Source organism: Tympanuchus pallidicinctus, unplaced genomic scaffold (assembly GCF_026119805.1).
Source record: "Tympanuchus pallidicinctus isolate F22 unplaced genomic scaffold, pur_lepc_1.0 scaffold8, whole genome shotgun sequence".
Lineage (NCBI taxonomy): Eukaryota > Metazoa > Chordata > Aves > Galliformes > Phasianidae > Tympanuchus > Tympanuchus pallidicinctus.
Window position 1 is genome coordinate 8646862 of NW_026294802.1, and position 18936 is coordinate 8665797.

Below are 18936 nucleotides of genomic sequence, written 5' to 3' on the forward strand. Positions count from 1 at the left end.
ACCTTCCATAGATTTTGTGCGAGGTAACTAATGACCTTTTTCACTTATGGCATGATGCAAAGCTGTTAACTTTTCACAGGTAGTATGATGCTAGAGGCGATTCAGCTAGTGTTAGTAAATGCTGGACTACAAGAACCATAGGAAATCGCATGTAATTGTGATTTGAAGTGCTTAAGTATTCTCTGGGAAGCTGACTGGGACTTCAAACACCGCAATTATGTCATGGAAAGTGAAAAAGATGCATGGCAAGAGCAGGTGTTGGGGTGAAACAGATAAAAAGGGGATGTGGAACTCCTAAGTCTCCATTTTTGGGGGGGTTATTTGCATCTATGTCTATATGTCAAAACAGCACATGATAAAACCTGGATAAAACACCTCATGGCTCACAGAGTATTCTAGGAAATAAGTGCATAGAGATATGTACAAGAAATCAGTGATTGATGTATATATTTTTTGCAAGGGTTACATCTGGCAAAGCGATGAAAACTGTTTTGATCAGTTTATACACCAGAACATATAATATTCTGTGAAAACTGCATGGCAAGGCAGCAGGGAAGGGTGACATTTGAATTATTCTTCTTTGTGCTCTGCATATGAGGACAGTCTTGGACAGGAGCGTCTTGCAGCCAAACTGTGGTGGAAAAGGCTGAAAAGGCTCTTTATCACATGCAAGAGAAGAATTGAGATTTTTTGAAGGGAAAAAAAAGCTGCGGTTGGTGACCTTATACTAGGGGTCTCTATTTTAATAAAGAGTTTCTTATAGTTCATGACAGATAGAATTAGGGATTGCGCAAGTATCTTGTAGTTATATTTGTGTTTATATTTTTCACTACCTTTCCCCCCCTCCTGTGCCCCTGGGAGCCATCTGAGAGACCTCATAAATGTGAGATTTCATTTTCTAATGCTATTTCATTTCCTGGATGGAAGACCTGCCACGAGAAGACCAGACCTCAAATTATAATAGCCCTATAAATAACTCCCTGAGGCGAAAGGGAAAAAGAAAACCTTTGAAAGACAACTGCAAATACAAACATGAAGGTGTTTGGGTTCTTGTAGAACCAGACTAAGTGGCTCTAATTAGGGCATCATTTATTTAGTGTAAAGTTAGTGGGTTTGGGGAGGGTTCTGTGTTGTTTATCTCTGTGCTCTGTTTCCTTAAACTTAGATCTCAAAAGTCCTCTGAGGTACTCTGCTGGAGTTTGATTTTCTACAGTGTTTAAGTGTTTTTTGTCCTGTCTTTAAATCCTGCCAGGAAATGCAGCTTCTAGGTAAAATTGAAAATGATCAAAGAGACTGACTAAAACAATTACAAATCCAGTTAAATATAATCTGAAAATGCAACGTTCTTCTTTCTGGATGAAATTGTTTTATTTCAGGAGACCCAGACCCAGACTGTCTGCCTGCTTTCCACTGGAAATCTGTGCAGAATTGGCACATTGACTAGAATAAAAACATTCCCGAGGAATCGGCATGTTCTGTCAAAACATTTGAACAGCTCCCATCTCCCCAAGCACTGCACTGTTACGGAGCCTGCAAAGGGAGCTCTGAGACTGTGATGTGGTTTTGTCGGCTTTGCTTCCAGGCTCCCAGCTTGGATCGACCTTTTCGCATACTTAGGGGCAAAGGGCTGTGGATTAGGTTGTATTTAGCTGTGATGGGAGCAGGGAAGGAGGTCCACGAGACCTTTTGCATTCTGATGTGACCTGTGGAAGGGCTGGCAACGTGTGTGGTCTTTGTCTTCTCTCTGTTTCTGCTAAAGCAGAGTTAAATATGTGAGGAGAGGTACAAAAGATGAGTATGTGGGACCCAGTAGCTTCCAACAGCAGCCAGTGGATCAACCTACTGGCCAAGGTCAGCTGGCCTGGCAGAGCTGAGCTCCAGAAGTTCTGCTGCCCAGAGGCAGGATTTCCCTGCAATGGATGCCTCTGTGCAGTGCTTCACGATGCTGCTTGGCTCTCAGCTGTTTGTGAGCTCAGTATCCTCCAACAGCAGAATTTGTTCTTTGCATTGTGGAGTTACGTTGAGTTTTTTTCATAGATACCTTTGTGACTTGGTTCATAAATAATAAAATAAATGTAATCTTTGTTTAGAAGAAGATAGATACATTCTGTAATTGCTACATAAGCAAAGTGTGATTAGCATCAGTCTTTTTTGTGGGACTCTGATTGCTTTACTTTTTCTAGGTAGCATCTTACTCCTGCAACACTGAGGTGAAGTGAGTCTCACTTGTGGGATCTACTCGATCTGAATGAATGTTAAAATGAGGCCTGCAGCCAATTTACTGGAGGTGATGTCTATCTGCTAGTGAGACTGGTTGCTTGGGAGCATAATTGTGTCATTCTTGTTACCAAAATTGATATCCCCTGACCAACCACAGCTAAATTAGTTTTTATTTTTGCAGAATTTCAGGGTAGTTGCATGATGATGCATTATGGTGGACAGCATGTAGTCAGTGGTATGAAACAAATAAGTTTTTCTTTATATTGGAAACAATGATGTGTATCAAGCAATGCTTCACTGTGCCAATAAACTAGCAGATGGTGTCCTTTTTAAGGCTGCACATGTGACAGTACCCTGTTTGAATCAGAGTATCATACCTACTTTTCTAACCTCTATCTGGCAGAAGAATCCTTTATAAAGTAGCATAAAAGTAATCAAAGTGGAAAGGCACATATGTATGTGCCTATCTTGTCCACTGTGACACATGCCTACGTGCTGTGGTTTGACCCCAACAGGCAGCTCAGCACCACGCAGCCACTCACCCACACTTCCCAGGTGGGACTGGGAGAGAATTGGAAAGGTACAAGTGTGAGAACTCGTGGGTTGAGATAAAGATGGTTTACTAAGGTAAAGAAAAAGCTGTGCTCACAAGCAAAGCAAAACAAGGCAGCAGTTCAGAGACATTTTAATAAAAGTGGAATCCAACAGAGACACGATGGAAGAAAAGGACCTGGTTGTGCAGACCAGTGAGGACAAAGGTGGCTTATAAATATTTCCTGGCTCTGTTTGGGTTAGTGACAGCAGAGCGGTCTTATAGGGGGTGGGATGTGAATGTGAATTCCTAACTCTTTTTTACTTATCCCCTGGGCCAGAAGGGCCAGATGTGTTGCACAGGCAACAAATTTAATCTGCAAATAATCATTCCTAATGGATTCCCTCCAGTCAGTCCAGAGGTTAAGTTACTGGGCCCCAGCCCACATCAAGTAGACAAGACAAGGCCACCTAATCTGATGCCTTTAAGAAGGAGAGAAGGTGGAATTACTGTAATGAATAGTCTCACCTTTTATGCATGTAGTTGTATACACTGTGGTCAGTGGCCATATACTGGTGCATAACCCAAGGCAGCAAAATCCCTGCTGCAGAACATAGAAGTGTAACTCTGATTCTCAGAATCACTGGATGTTGTTAATTTCATGTTTTGCTATAACTCCTTTTATTTAGTCACCAAAGATGTAGTATGCTGCACTTGTAAATTCTGACCTGCGAATAGACCATCCTGCTGGAATACAATCATCTCTGAAAGTGAATGAGGGGAAAGTAGCTTAGCATAGCTCAAGTCATAAGGGAGGAAAAATCCCTCTTTGCATTATCATGGGAAGGATATGTTAACAGGCTTTGAGACCTTGCAGAATGATGAGTCCATCTATTCCTACGAGAGGCAACCAGATGAAATGTCACTATCAAAAGACTCTTAACATAGTGTACTACCTACTGGCTTGCAAAGATCTGATTGAGACTCAAATTCTTGCAGACTCACCACTGTGCCACACCACAGCAGTTGCTTGGTTTGCAAACATTTCATCATCTGCAGAGGCAGACCTAGAAAAGAGATTCCTGGGGTTCTGTGGGTGAAGAAACTGACTACAACAGTTTTGCTTCGCCACCTTGAGATCAGCAGTGAAGTGTCTGATATCTTCATTGGACATGGGAACAGCTACTGCTTGACTCCTCCGTGACTGCACAGAAAGAGCTGTGTGTGTTGATGTAAAATGCATTTGCATCCAATGGACTCTTGCTCAGCACTTCAATTGCTGCTTCTTTCCCAGAGTCTTTTGTTGCTGCAGTTCATATTACAAGAAGGATAATGGCTCAAAAAATCCCCGGGAACAAAAAGCATCTGAAGTTCAGGGTTCAAACACAGTTTGCTTTTCTGCTGCTTCTGTAGTCAGTCTGGCTATTTTTGTTTGGCTTTGGAAAAATGTTTAAATTCATTTTTGAAACATTGCGTCTCTTCAGAGAAATTAGTATCCTTTTTCTCTTTTTCAACAAGGAAAACTTGCTTTTGAAGCACAGATTTTGGCATTAATGTCTTGATGGAATAATAGGCGTGAGATGGATTGCAATCTATTGCCTCAAGACTTTGCCAATCATAAACTAAAATCAGTTAATGCATTAAATCTTGCTGTATTGTGAAACGTGCTAGTAGTATTAAAAAAATCAATCCAGAAAATATATTGATTATATTATCTCCATAGCAACAAACAATAATGGGATAAGGTTAGCTTAATAATTGTGCTTTGTGAAAACCTTTCAGAATAATTACTGTATTGTGGTCTTTTCACAATGTGCAATGTAATAACGTTTCTTCCTTGACTGCAGTCACCATCAGCACTGCGTCAAGAGATGGTGTTTATGTGTGCATACATATGTATCCACGGGTAATTTTGCTCCGGGTGAAACAATTTAGCAGACTATTTTGGGACTCATTTTTAAATGGTCAAGACCGCAAATTGCCAATTGTTTTCCATGTGGTTTGTTTTTCCCCACCTCCTCTGACAACTGGTAAAAAGAGACTGTTAACGTTCTTTCTCCTGCCTCTCACCTTGCACCCCACAAAGCTTTTGGAAGGAAGGGAACATCCAGCTAGTAGGTTAAGCATCTTTGGGAGAGAGGAACCCTGCCCTGAAGCCGGTGCTTCAAAGCTGTTGCTTTAATTGAATTTAATCACTCATCGTCTCAAAATAACCTGTTCCACAGGAGTGGAGATAGCTGTCTGTGTTTTGAAGGATATGATTTTCTTTGGCATCCTGCATTGTCATTTAATTAACCTGAGGCTGTTCTGAATAAACATACAGAAATTCTAATATGTATGTGTCTGTGTGTATAACACTTTTAGCTTGAAATTTTATCAGGAGAGTGAGGGATAGATATGTATTCTCTTCATGGGGGCCTTGCTTTTATTTTTGCTTTCAGATTAACCCTGTATTTTTTTGCTCTTGAACTAAAAAGAGGTGTTGACCCTTGTGTTTGATGGAGAGGCCAAGTATTTAGAGTGGTCAGGGGGGGAAGGAGTAAGGGAGAGAAACAGCAGTATTATTCCTGGAGTTTAAGCAGCCCTAGAACTGTTTAGTCCTCATGTAGCCCACACGGAGGTCTTACAGTGAATTAGGAACTCCTCCACCTTCTGGTCATGATAGTATTTCCTAATGCACCTGTTGTGCAAAGGCTGGGTTTAGAGATCAGCTAGTTAATAGGCTGCTGCCAGGTCTCACACCAGCTGGATTACTTTTACCTTTGATAAGGTGTTTTGCTATACTCAGTAATGTGGTAGGATGCCCCTCTGGGCATGAATGGATGACACAGTCTCCAGTATTGACTGTTCCAGCTCCTTTCAATGAGGGAAAACCAGGAACAAGCATTGATGTTAGCTTAAATTTTTAGCGCTGTTTGTTAACGTTTCAGTTCATATTATTTCATTTCTTAGTTTTTGACAAATTTGTTCTTCAAGTTGCCAATAATTTGGAATTTTGTCATTTACCAGATAGGAGTCCCCTTTTCTTTGAGGGTCTCCCAGAAAAAGCCCCTACTTTGGGACTACTATTGAGCAATATGGCTCCACAGTGGAGCTAGGAGTGTCCAAAGCCTCTCAACAGCATTATGGTGGTGATATGATAGTGTAAGAGTAGAAAATGCAGTACAGTATAGGAGCAGACAGTTTTCAGTTTGAGCTGATGCCTGTCCCAGTTCCTACTGTTCTCCCTGATCTGCCCAGCATGTGCTGGGCTTGGAACTGAGGGTTTCAGTCTGTCTTATTCCAGGGAGGTTTGACATGGCTTTTCAGTGTGTCTGTTGTCTGTGCTTGGATACTGCCAGATACTGCCTGGATGGCTTGGGTCTTAAACACTGTCTGCCTTCTAGAGAAACATGAACAGTTACTTACTTTATGAAAACAAGGAGAATTTGTTGGAGTAAATATTTTAAGGTAGACAAAGCATGGTTTGATGCAACTGTTGGGGCTGTAACTCATCTTATTCCAAGCGAAATAAGACTGTTCTGTCCTCTTGAGGATCTTATACCATGTTTTTGACCATTGTGGTTCAGGGTAAGTCTGTCCTACTTGGTGGATTGCACATTTGGGACCAGGATGAAGCACATTAAGCATTTGTTTGTATGAATAGGATGAGGATTTCTAAATGTATGGACTCACCTTGGGGCTTTTGTGTGTGTGTGCCAAGTAGATTTGTCTGCTCTTATCCTTGTGGCTTTTCCAGAAGTGATAGTAATAAAAATGGGTCTGTCCATGCTGCAGATAGCAATATTCTGCATCAGAGGGCAGCACAATCTTTAGGGACACTTCTTTGCCCTCGTGCTTGAAAGTGTGCATCCATACAAGTTAGAAATTGGACAGGAGGAAGCTTGTCCAGCTGTGTTACAATACAGAAGTAGCCTGACTACCTTCCAGTAATGCATTAAGTGGAACGGTTAATGCCTGTCACATGTAATGCTCTTTCCAGCTCCCTTCCTTGATGGAGTACTCTGCACGCAGTGCTTTGAGTTGGATCCCGGTTTGTGTTCTTTGTTGGCACAGTAAACAATCAAAACTTGGGAGCTGAACACAGATGGAGTGTGTGATGACTTTTAGTTCTTTCAGATCTTTGTTTCATAATTTCTGATGGTGGTCACAGATACTTAACTGTCATTAATTTTTATAATCAATTTATAAACCACAGTAGAGACCCCTAGCCCCATATAATGGAAATATCTGTGAGGATGCTGAAATACTATCATCCGCTGAGGGAGTAATGCTGCTTTGTAAAGCTGAGCATTTCTTTGAAATCCATTTGTCTACGTGATGCCTGCTGGGGTGCTAGTGAGTTAAGGCGATGTGAGATAGCCCGGAGTCCTTATCAGAGAAGAGAGTTAAACACCACCACTCTAATTTTGTAAATGAAGATATAAGATTTACATATGGGCATGTAACTGTTCTGGTATGTATTTCAAAGTCTGTTTGTACTCTGTTGTGCCAGAGAGACAGTTACTGTCTTTTTATCATGAAAAATGACATTTCTATAACCTAAAGTAATCCGCTGTTGCTGCATCAGAGAAGAAGGATGGCGCTTTCTAGAAACTCCTTGGAGGAAAGGAGAGTCCCTGCCTCCCTTTCTTGGGGAAGATGTCAACTTTAATTTCTCCACATGCCAATTTGTTGCTCCCTAAAACAGCACTGCATTGTCAGAGTACTCCCAAAATATTTATTTTCTGTAGAACTAGCTAGTATGTCTGCCCGCCTGTCCTGCAAGAAGTAGTTGTCAATTATTTAGATCATGCAATTGTTTCTTCGCTCCTCATATAGGAGGCCAGCAGGAAAAAGTAATACAACTCATTCACTATCAGTGATGTGCTGAATGCTTATGCTAATCCATCCGAGAGACACTGAGCACACAGTAAAAGTACACATTGCAATGGTCTTCTACGAATTCTCTCCTATAGAGAGCACTGTAATTCTCCATTTTCCTATTGTAATTTGAGGCAATAGTAATATTAAGAAATGCAATGAAGATGGTTAGTGATCCAGTAGAATTATGTACAAGAAGAGTTTGTGTAGGAGAGAGCTGCACTCAGTTTGGGAAGATGTCAACTTAGAAGAGGTTTATTGGAAATTATATAGTCAAACAGAAACAAGATCCATCATTTCTTTATCTCATTTTTCCAATTTCTTGACTTCTTATAAATATGTATTTATCACAGGCTCAGAAACTGCAGTGAGTCTGTAAGACCTCATATGGAGCCTTTCATGAACACTTATTGCACAAATTGTATTTCTCTGTGTGCATGTCTTCATAATAATGTGTTTTCTGTTTTCTATAAAGTTTCACAGTAGCCTGAGTAGGTGTCTTCTGTGACATTTACTATTAAATAAAATGAGGGCCTAGCAGTTTTGTGTTATTTAGACATTTAGACAGTAGGCCTAATAAAAATAGTAAGGTTGCAATTATAGCTCTACAGCAGATATAAACAAGGTCTAAGCTAATGGCAGGCAACATCCAGATAGATAAAAAGAAATATTATTTTTGCCATTGTAATCAGTCTGGAGAATTAATCATTACGAGAATCAGGAGAATCAAATACAGCAGCTGGAATAATCTGGGGGCCTGGATAATTTTATGACTAATTCTATTTCTAGCTATGCATATTATAAGAGTAATTGAATCTTAAGATAACAGTTGGGTGAGGAAGAAACCTCCCTCTATTTAAAGCACTTTAGAGTTAATCATATATGTGCTTTTTTCCCGCCCCCTTGCTTTTTTTTTTTTTGCAACCTCGGGCACGTGATACATTTGGAAGCTCATAAACAGACTAAATGTGTTGATGTTTCTATCTCACATACTGCCTTTTTCAGAGGCAGAGAAGGAATGGCTTTGTAAGATTCCAAGGAGGACTGAGAAACCTACAGCTCATCTCTGGCTCTGCCACTGACTTCTTGTGCGGCGTTTGGCAAACTGCTTAATCTTGTGCACTTCCAATTCCCCATCTCTGACAGATGGGCACTTACCATCCCAGAGATGTTGTGGAAATGAAGTTTGTAACATGAAATGAGATTGAAAGTAGAAAGACAAAAGGAATGCTAAAATCTCATTGCAGCTGACCAAATTAATATCCGAGGCTATTTCTGTGTGGGAATGCTTTGGAAAGCTAAGGAAAAATCAACTGAAAATGTGCATGGGCAGTGCATATATGAAATTTCCACTGAGAAGAGTCTCGTTTTTATTCTGGAGGCAGCTGTATGACACCTTAAGAAGCATGGGGCTGGAGTAGATGAGCTGGGTTATTGATCCCACGCTCCGTTATTCTGAGTATTCGCATACAATCGTGTGCTCTGCATCAAAACCGTTTTTGAGGTTTCTGCCTCTGCTGTTCTGTCTGAGAGGCTGTTCTAAAATCTTATTACTTTGATAGTCTATAACTTTCATCTAATTCCTACCAACATTTATCCATGGCCAGTTTATACTCATTTGATCTTTTAGTAATGTGGGCCTTTATATTAAATAGATATTTTCCCTCCCTGATGATTACTCCCTGTACATTTATAGACAGCAAGCATATCTGCTTCCTTTGGTCTGCTAAAATGAACCTTTGGTTTGCTAAAATGAACTTTCCTAATTACTACTTGTAAGACAGGCCTTCTGTTCCCTGAGGATCCTTGTAACCCTTCTCTCGACTTGTTCCATTTTTAATTCATTCCTTTTGAATGTGGCTCGTCAGATTTGCATGCAGCATTCTAGAGAAAGCATATTCTAGAGTAACTATATTTGTACTTTTCATCATACTAGTTGCTCATTGTTATCCTGTGCTTGACGTGTCCGTCCAAGTTTTTTCTTCTCCATCATTTTCAAACAATCTCTTATGCCAGAAAGTCTTGGAGTTAACATAGTCCTTTTAGAACACGAAGCCTGGTTTTGAAGTGAAGATTCATTCACTGTTGTTGTTCAGGTTCTTCAGGTCATCCACTTCTTCTGAGATGACAATCCAAATCTTTCTACTTGCTGAGGATGCTTTTCAACCCAGAATGGTGAGGATTCTTAGGATTCTCAGCTAAAGTCTCTCTGCTTTTCATGTCAGCCAGTTCTCAAAGCACTGAGCAAAGTTTGTCCCAAGGGTGACCCTTGGGACACTTGTGGGTTTCCACCATTCATGGCTGCACTTTTTTGAGCACAGTCTGTACTAATTTCTCTGAATGCCACCTGATAGAATGTAATACTGATGTGTCCATCTTCCATAGTTCTGTTACCTAGAGAACATTGCCTTCCCAGAGAGGAGTAAACAACTTATATTCCATTTCTCATTCCCTTCTCTGACAGTCTTCCTGTTTGGTATTTCTTGCACCAAAGGTGTCAGGTTATTGCCATTGGGCCAGAAGTGGTGAACAAGAGGATGGTAACTGATGGCAGCTGTTCTGTGCAGCCATGACACGGAGACATTGCTGGGGCTCACAGTATGGAACCTAAGATGTGATGGAATTAATGATAAAATTGAGGTCTATGTGTGTTTCATGGTAGTGAGAAATTGTGAATGCCATTGAGGTCAGTCTTGCTTGGTTTCCCCTTCTTCCCATCGTCTCTTTGGTTACTAGCCTATTTGAATCAGCCACTAACCTGTCTGATGGAGAAAGACAACAAATACCAGGAAGGATGATGTGCATTTGTCAGTTCCCTCTTGGAAACCTGATTGTTTTAAACTATAAATGTCTCAAGCAAGGGCCCAAATGGTTCCAAAACATATCTCCCTCTTGTAATGCAGGCACACGCAGGCAGAGGAGAATGAGATGAGGCCTGGGTCTTCTGCTTGGTACTTAACTAGGAGATGATCTTTGGAGGTGAAAGGGTAGTGCCCTGCCAAAACTGCACCGGTGGCTTTGAGCTGGCAGTTGCATTCAGGTTTGGGGCAGGTGAATTGGCATGACTGAAGCATATTGAGCTCAAACAGGGTTTTCAAACTGTATTATGACTGCTGCTGATGGAAGATGGCAAGAAGTAGTACAGCACACAAACAGGAACCTGCCAGCATAGGTTTTCTTTAAGACCTGAAAAGGTAAAAGATAATATATAATTTGTTTGGTATTTAGTTCAGGTAATTTTTTAAATTGTATAATGAGAACACATTGTCCAAATTTTCATATGCAGATTCAATTAGTGTTCGGTTAATTAGCCTTTACAAATGAAGATTAACTTAATTACATAACACTAACCTCTCTTAATAACTATTAAGGGTAGGAAGACTGCTTTTAATAAATGTGAAAGGGCTATGTGTGTTTTTTAAAATCTAAAATGGCATACACATAAATTAAACAAAATTACACAGAGGACAGCTATTAAGGGCAACCATCAAAGCAAACAAACTGTACGTGGCTTGGAATCAGACTGGTTAGAAGTTCATGCTGTTTTCCTCTTTGTCTGCTGGTATCCCAATGTTTTTGCTAGGGTTATTACTGAAAATGATGTACAGTCTAGGGGTCATTCCATCAAAGTGGATTGTAGTCAGATACTAGTTAGCTCTAATTAAATTCTAGCTTGTGTTTTGGTATATATATGTTGATTAGGGTACTGGGCTGTTAGCATTTCCAAATAGTCTAAGGAAAAAAGGCAGTGAAGCCCATTCAGTAGTAAAATTCTCACCTATAAATGCTGTCACTCATTGCTGTTCTGTACTGTAGACAGTTGTATAGATTTTTGTCTCTTTATATGAGGTATGTGCTCAAACAGTGATGTCTCAGTTAATATCACCATGAAACAGAGAATCACGTCTGATTACAGGGTGATGAAGGGGAGGGTGGAGCATATGCAGAGCTGTTCATGGGATGTGGCGTCTTTCGGCTTTTGACTCACACATTTGAATCCAGGTTGTCTTAGCTAGTGACCTTTATAGGAACATAAGTGAAGTGAGTTGGTGTGGCCAGTCCAGATCCCTATGAACAGGTACTGGCATCAGTTTACACCGCCGGTGGCATCATCAAGCCAAGTGGTGCTCACTTGTGCAAGTACCCCTTTGCCCCCCGGCTTCAGGTATGCTTTTTTCATGTCAAGGTTGACACACACAGAACTGCAAAGCAAAAAAAACCCAAACCAAACCAACCAAACAAAAAAACCCCTTGATTTATTTTTGTCATATCTTATTAATTCAGAGGTTAGAGGATCTCTTGATCTAATACCATCTAATACCACCTGTGATGATTTTCAGAAAGGTGAAACAAAAGAGGCCTTTTTCTCTTGGCTGTTCTTGCATGGGTAATAATTTCTACCTGTAATGGATTTGATAGGCACATCACATATATATCCATACTGCATTCTGAAAGTCACTTTTCTGAGCCCAGATTTTAAGCTATTGCCCAGAGCACTTGATGATCTTCTTGGGGAAAAAAAAAAAAATAAAAAAAATCTATTAACCCTTAAAAACTCTGGTTAATTTCATAATCCTCGTTTTGCAGCTGCAGCAAGTTGAAATTTTGCAAAGTGTCTTTCATGCAATTTGGGTTACCTTAAGCTTGAGTATTAAGCTTAAAGTCTCTTAAGTCCAAATTTTCAGCTCAGGAGATATGTAGTTATTGAGCAACTAATAAGAATAGGTCAGATATGCCTCATGTTAGATAATATTACTAGATACTTCTAAATCTTTGGCTTTGTACCTACACTCATTTTCAGCAGAGGAAGATGACACTGCTGCAGATTTTTGAAACTGTCAGGAACTAGCAAAGTGAATGTGCAGTAAGGAGAAAATGGTAGATGAATCCATCTTGGAGTGGCAGAATCTACTGAAAAAAGGGAAGAGAGTACTTGAGCCCAGTCCCCTTTCTGAAGGCCCTTGATTTACATGCTGTCAGACTGAGCTCTCAATATTTGATATCTCGAGATAAATGGTTGGTAATGGCCAGATTTTGCTTTGGCTGATGCAGACTTAAATCCTGTTCCTTTCCATAGGGGTTACACCTGTATCTTGGAGAGCAGGATTTGGCCTTGATAGTGTTCTCTCTGCAGATGCAGCTGATGATGCATGCTCAAAGGAACGGGAGAATGCAAATTCCCTGTAGGAAGGCAACCGCCAGCCATGTAAACAAAGAAGCCTTCTGGGTTTGTAGCAGTCAGCCCACTTGAGCTGCTGTTTCCATGGCGTACCAGATGCTGGAAAATACGGTTTCTTTAGAGAAAGAAGCTTTTCATAGTCCTGTATTATCTTGTTTGATAATGGACTGTCATCAGGCTGGTACCTCGATGTAGGGGCCACATGCAGGATGTCATACCCCCTCCTCACCCTGCTCCAACCCTTTTCGAATTGTTCTTGATTACAATTCATACTCTGTAGCTTCCAGACAAAGAGGAGGCCAAGTGATTTTTCTGTCCTGGAACAGCATCACTTACTATGTTTTTACACTTCATTGTTACTGCTTAATGTATTACAATTCCTCCTGATGTGCATGGTCTCACCTCATAACGTAGCATATTGGTTTGCTTTTCAGTTTCATTCTGTTTTCCTTTAAAAATGTAATAGAGAGACATATGAAAGCTAAAATACATCTTTCCCTATTTCTAATTTACTAACCTCCCCCCCCCCAAAAAAAAAAAAATTACATCATTATAGCTCTTCACTTATGGCTGTTTAAACCACTGTTTCTCAGTTTGCTTCCTCATCTTTGTGCTCACCCACAGGGTGGTCTTTGGGAGATGAGTAGAAGTCTCTGCCTCCATTTCTGTAGAACAGTTGCAATTATAAACCTTGACAAACCTGCAGTAATGACTTTTGGAGCAGATTGACATTGGGTAGTGTAAAAAAAGAAATGAAGTTGCCAGTAGCACTTACGAGGCTTGCTGTGTTTTCAAACATGACTCATAGGAGGAGGAGGAAGTCCTCAAGGTACTTGTCTGTTAGAAGCTGTATTCAGGAATGATGCTGCAAATCTGACAGGCCTATGTGGATGTGACGTATCTCCTGACTGTGCACCTGAGATGGTCCATTGGCTTTTTTCCATGGCTATCAAATGTTAGTGTCTCACTTTGCCCTCATTTCCATCCAGCTGAAAGGTTATACCTGTGGAAGTCAGCTGAAAATCTCTCAGGGACTTGGATAGGGATGTTGATGTTGATTTATAACTGCAAATGGTAAGCAAATAAAGAAATACTCCTTTTGTAGCATTTCTGAAGCTTTTATCAAATGCAGTAATGCTTTCTTCATTACTACCTTTTTGTCTCTTCAGCTTTCTCTTCCTGTTCCTTTTCAACTGTATCTCCTTACTATTTTCCTGGCTGCAGATAGAGATTCACACATACCTTCCCTTGCCTGTGCTCTGGTCACTGCCACCTCTCAAGGCTTGGTGCAAGCAGTGTACTGGTGTTTCACCAGCAGCTTGGTGTTCTTCTGGATGCTTACCACACCATATGGAGCCTCAGACTGGCACCAGGACAGCAGCAGGACTGGTGTGGCTGGAGGGGTCAGGTAGTGCTGGGACTGTAGGCAGAGTGGGATGATGGTGCATCCTGGGGTGTGGCAAACAAGGGCTGCCTCTGCTCCCAAGAATGCTTTGTCCTGATTATCTTGGTTGTTTCTCAACTCCATCCCTCCTACTGTCCTTCAGGTCTGTAGTTTGAGATGGGAGTTAATTTTAGTTAATTTTAAGCCAGTACAATCATTTAGGAGATTGCGAGGTGGAAAACCAGTTATCGGTTAACAGGACTGATTTGAAAAGTGCTCTGTCTGACCCTACAATGGCAGCAAGTCAGAGTGCTTCCAAGAAGCCGGCTTTCTGGAAGGCTTCTTCACAGAATCATTTGAAGCACAGGTTTCTTGTAAATGTTGAACTCATGCTGGCTCAAAGGAGCACAGCTGGTGGATACGTGGGCAATATGTACATGTGTTCTTGCAGTCCATAGGAAAGCTTAGCCAAAGGATGAAGAAGGACTGATGGATTTGGACTTGTTTAGCTTGGAGAAGGCTCTGGAGAGACCTCACTGCAGCCTTCCAGTACTTGAAGGTGCTTACAAACAAGAGGGGGACCAACTTTTCACACTGTTTAATAGTGATAGGACAAGGAGGAAAGGCATCAAACCAAAAGAGGGGAAATTTAGATTAGATATTAGGTGAAAGTTCTTTAAATAGAGGTTGGTAAGGCATTGGCACAGGCTGCCCTGAGAAGTTGTGGTGCCCCATCTCTGGAGTCTCAAGGCCGGGTTGGATGGGGCCCTGGGCAGCCTGAGCTGATGAGTGGCAGCCCTGCACATTGCATGGTGTTGGGACTGGGTGGGCTTTGGGAAGCATTTTGTCCCATTAAATATATAAACATATAAACTCCAGGATTAAAAACCAAACCATCAAAAAGAAATTAAATAAAAAAGCACACTTGTGTTAAAAAGAAAGAATTGAGTGGCTTTATATAAGGAGGAATGAAGGTGGTGACAAGTACTTTACTCATCTGGCTGCTAAGTTAGCACCCAGGGGTGATAAATGAGGAAGCTACTTATGATTAACAGGTTTTCTTTTTAGTGTGCATGCATGTTATGAGGTCTTGTTTATTTATGTTTGTATTTTATATATTTATAATAGTTTATATTGTTCTAGCTAATATTTTGCAGCATGTCTTAAAAACAAGAAAGCTTCAGTATGAGATGTAAGCATTCTACTCTGCCAGTGAGTTTTCTTTGAAAAATGAAGATAGATCACAATAGTCTATCTTGAATTAATATAAATGCAGATTAATGCAGTCAAATGTGTTATTTTTCCATAGATAAGTTACAAACACAATGCAGTATGACTTTCAAATACTGCAGTTTTGTTAAAAACAGATTTCTTTATAGTCACTTTTGGGAATAGATTTTACACACCTTCTTTCAGATTAATCGATTTGAATTCATTTGGGGCACTAACAGTTTAGTTCAGCCGCAGACAGATTTATATAAATGGATACCAATTTTCATCAATTATGAAAATCAAGCACGGTGTAAATTCCAAAAGTTTGTTAAAATAAATCTGCTTACTATTCTACGGAATCTCCCAGGGGACTGCCTTTGCTAAATTCCAAATCACTAAAAAAAAAACCACAATAAAACCCACCAAACAAACAACAAAAAAACACCCAAAAACTCAAAAAGCCCGAGACAATCTTTCAATGTTACCTATATTTCTTTAGTGTGTAGTAAGGCATATACTATGTTATAATAATAATAGCATCATTTTTTTTTCCATCCACGCGCATATTGGAAAAAAATGAGTAAGGACCTTGATCATGAAGTTAGTTAAAAAAAAAAAAAAAAAACAAAAAAACACCAAAAAACCAATATTTTGAAGTGTGGGAATCCAATGGAAACATGTTTAATGGCTTGCCAGATATTTTTCCTTCACTCATCATTTCTAGATTCTTTGTTCAGAAATGGGCCAAGGGAGCAAGATGAGATTGAGTTAATACCGTGGCTCTTACAGTTGAGGTTCAGAGCTTTGGTGTGAGTGTTAGCAGCACTGTGTAATAGGATTTCTGTTAAGTACTGTTCTAAAATACTGTGATATTTTTCTTTTACCCAGGGCTTTTGGGAAAACCACACAAAACTCATAACGGAGTATGGACCTATTTGTGGGTAAGCTTAGCTGTACCATCAGCTTTCTGCTCTTGTGGTTCTTGCTGTTTGCTTTGGTTTGGGTTTATTGCTAGGGAGAGGAGAATATACCACGACAAGCTGCTCATTAAAATGCAGAGTGCAATATTTCAGTCTGGGTGATAGATGTGGATGTTATTTGATCACACACAAAAAGTAGCATTGGCTTGTTTTATTTCAGTATCTGGTGTTGGACTTCATTCTTCCCATATAAATTATTATTATTATTTTTTTTTCCAGAACTATACAAAGCTACCTGCAACAATTTTCCTTTTTCATCTGCACATTCTTTCTATTTATGGTGAAGAGCAGAAATAATAACTTAATTTCTTAAACAAAATAACACAAACAGAACCTACCCAATCTATGAAATAGTGTGAATTTGGCTCAGCTGTTGCTATTTATATTTATGCAGAAATATTAATCTTAAAATACAATGAAATACATCTAGAGATGAGGCATTCCTCTCTAAAGCTCAGTTGTGCTCCCTTAGCAGGTTATTAGGAGTGAAGATGGTCCTTCATCCCAGCACTTCCATGTTTGTGTGAATATCATTTCATTTCCAAGATCTGCTTTCCAGTTTTCGTGGTTTTAACTGGAAATGCAGTTGCTTTACGGTAACTTCTATTGCTGTGGTCAGTTGGTGCTTCTAGCATAAATATTATTTTAATATTTAGGTATCAAATAATATCCACAAAGTATATACAATATCTTTTTTTTTTTTTTTTTTTGAGTGTTCTCTAAGTTTTTTAAGATACAGTATTAGTATACCATATAAGTATTTGTGTATTTGTTTGTAAATAATATAAATATGCTTTGGATGGTCTTCCACTTAAAAAAAAATAATCCCCCACAACAAACAACCTCTACCAGCCATAGAAAGCCCCAGTCGCAGCTTTCTTGTGGCATTTATGCTCAGCCCTAAGGACAAAGTCCTGAAAGAAGTAGTGGAAATAACGAATTCCAAGGGTTAGGTACTTGTCTAAGAGAAAATTATACATTGTCTTGCCTGACCAGGAGTGGAGAAATATATTCATTAACACTGTAGCAATTTGTATGTTGTGTAACAAATGGAAAATGACTGAAGCTTATTATCTCCATGACCTTTGGTGTGATGACGTTAAATAACAATAATGCAGGAACAGTGACATTCCTTCCTCAGCATATTTCCCTCCTTGTTAATATCATACCTATTTTTTCTAAGCTGAATTTGAGACAAGTTGCTATTTAGTTGTCTGGTTTTTTGACCAGGCAGAGGAGGCTTTCTCATGGGAGAAAGAAATATATAATTACAGACTTTGAGCAAATAGATAAAAAGTTTTGTTTTTCCAGTCTACCCATAGCTGTCAGAGAATGAAGCTTCTCTGCTTTGGTTACTAAGCTGGATGGTGGTGGTAGTGGTCAGCAAGAACAACTTTCCCTCCTTGGGATCCAGTAGGTGGGCAGCTTGAGTGTAACTGCATACCATTTATTGTGTGCTTGAAAAGCTTCATTTGTGAGAGATCTGGGATGCTGGCAGGGAATAAATGCTGCTTTTGATATTTCCCAGGAAAACAAAGTTGGGCTCAGACATTGCTGTGTTTGAGGTAAGATTGATTTGTAGTTGAAGGAAGACATTTGGAAACCTGACTTACTGAGCTGATGTTCAATAGGTGTGTGGTATGTGTCAGGCGGGTATTTATCGTGGTTCTGTCAATTAAAGAATTTTTTTCTCCTTCTCTGTACATCTGTTTGATTATATTTGTGGTTCTTTGAACTAGCAGTAAATGGTAGGTGCGCTTATGTGCACAACCCCAGCGAAGTATTGGATCTGGCAGTTAGAAGATGTGGCATTTCGCTTTTTCCAGATTGAAAACTGCTTTCCAATAAGCATAAAGAGCAATGATCTTTATTTCTACAGTGGTGAAGTGAGTTGAATACAAATCTTTGGAACTAAAGGCTTTTTTTCTTTCTAAGGTCACTTGAATAGTCTGAATGATACCATCACAACTGTTTTCTTTTGTGTGTGAATTGGTTTCCTTGACAACAGGATGTCAAATCAACTTTTCAGCTTTAATCAAGTCAAAACAATATATCCCTTCCATTCCAAAAGGCCTCAAGTCGTAGAGAATTATTTCAAGTAAGGCTTTTGTAGGTCACAAAAGCATTTTTTCCTTCGCTCCTGTGTGCTGATCCAAAGGAGAGGTGATGGTATTACTCTTTTATATGGAGAGACAATGCAAATTGTCTTTGGATGTGAATGTGTGCTGTGAAAACTGTCTGTTTTCATACAGAGGTGGCCCAAGATGGAGGCCGAGGGGGAAACGAACAGCTCTGGTTGCTGTAAAAGTAGAGGTGGAGCATTTCTGTTCAGTGGGGAAAAGCCATGCCACTGATACCACTTCTGATGAGTTCATGCATCAAAGTGATAGGCTTTGGTTTGGCTGTATTTTTGAGCATCTTAAAAAAAAATAAATTAAAATCTACCATCTAAAATGTATGTGCTGGTTCTCCGAAGCAAAAATACAAAGTGAACAACATCCTGCTTGGAAAGCAATGTAGTCTTGGTTTCGGTTATTTTAGTCTCTTATTTTTAGGTTATTCTTTT

General features: G+C 39.8%; 1 protein-coding gene across 9 annotated transcripts in view; it reads left to right on the forward strand.

Annotated features, from left to right (window-relative positions):
- The window catches only part of TBXAS1 (thromboxane A synthase 1), a 243706-nt gene that overhangs the window by 72437 nt on the left and 152333 nt on the right, over window positions 1-18936 (forward strand). For 7 of the 9 annotated variants that reach the window (XM_052667451.1, XM_052667452.1, XM_052667449.1 and 4 more), the window contains one exon: window positions 16279-16331. The exons of 1 other annotated variant lie outside the window; for it this stretch is intronic. In XM_052667451.1, coding sequence (XP_052523411.1) covers window positions 16279-16331 — 53 coding nt within the window. Of the gene's footprint in view, window positions 1-16278; window positions 16332-17584; window positions 17936-18936 lie in introns of those variants that run through there. One more of the 9 variants, XM_052667455.1, reaches the window with a different exon arrangement.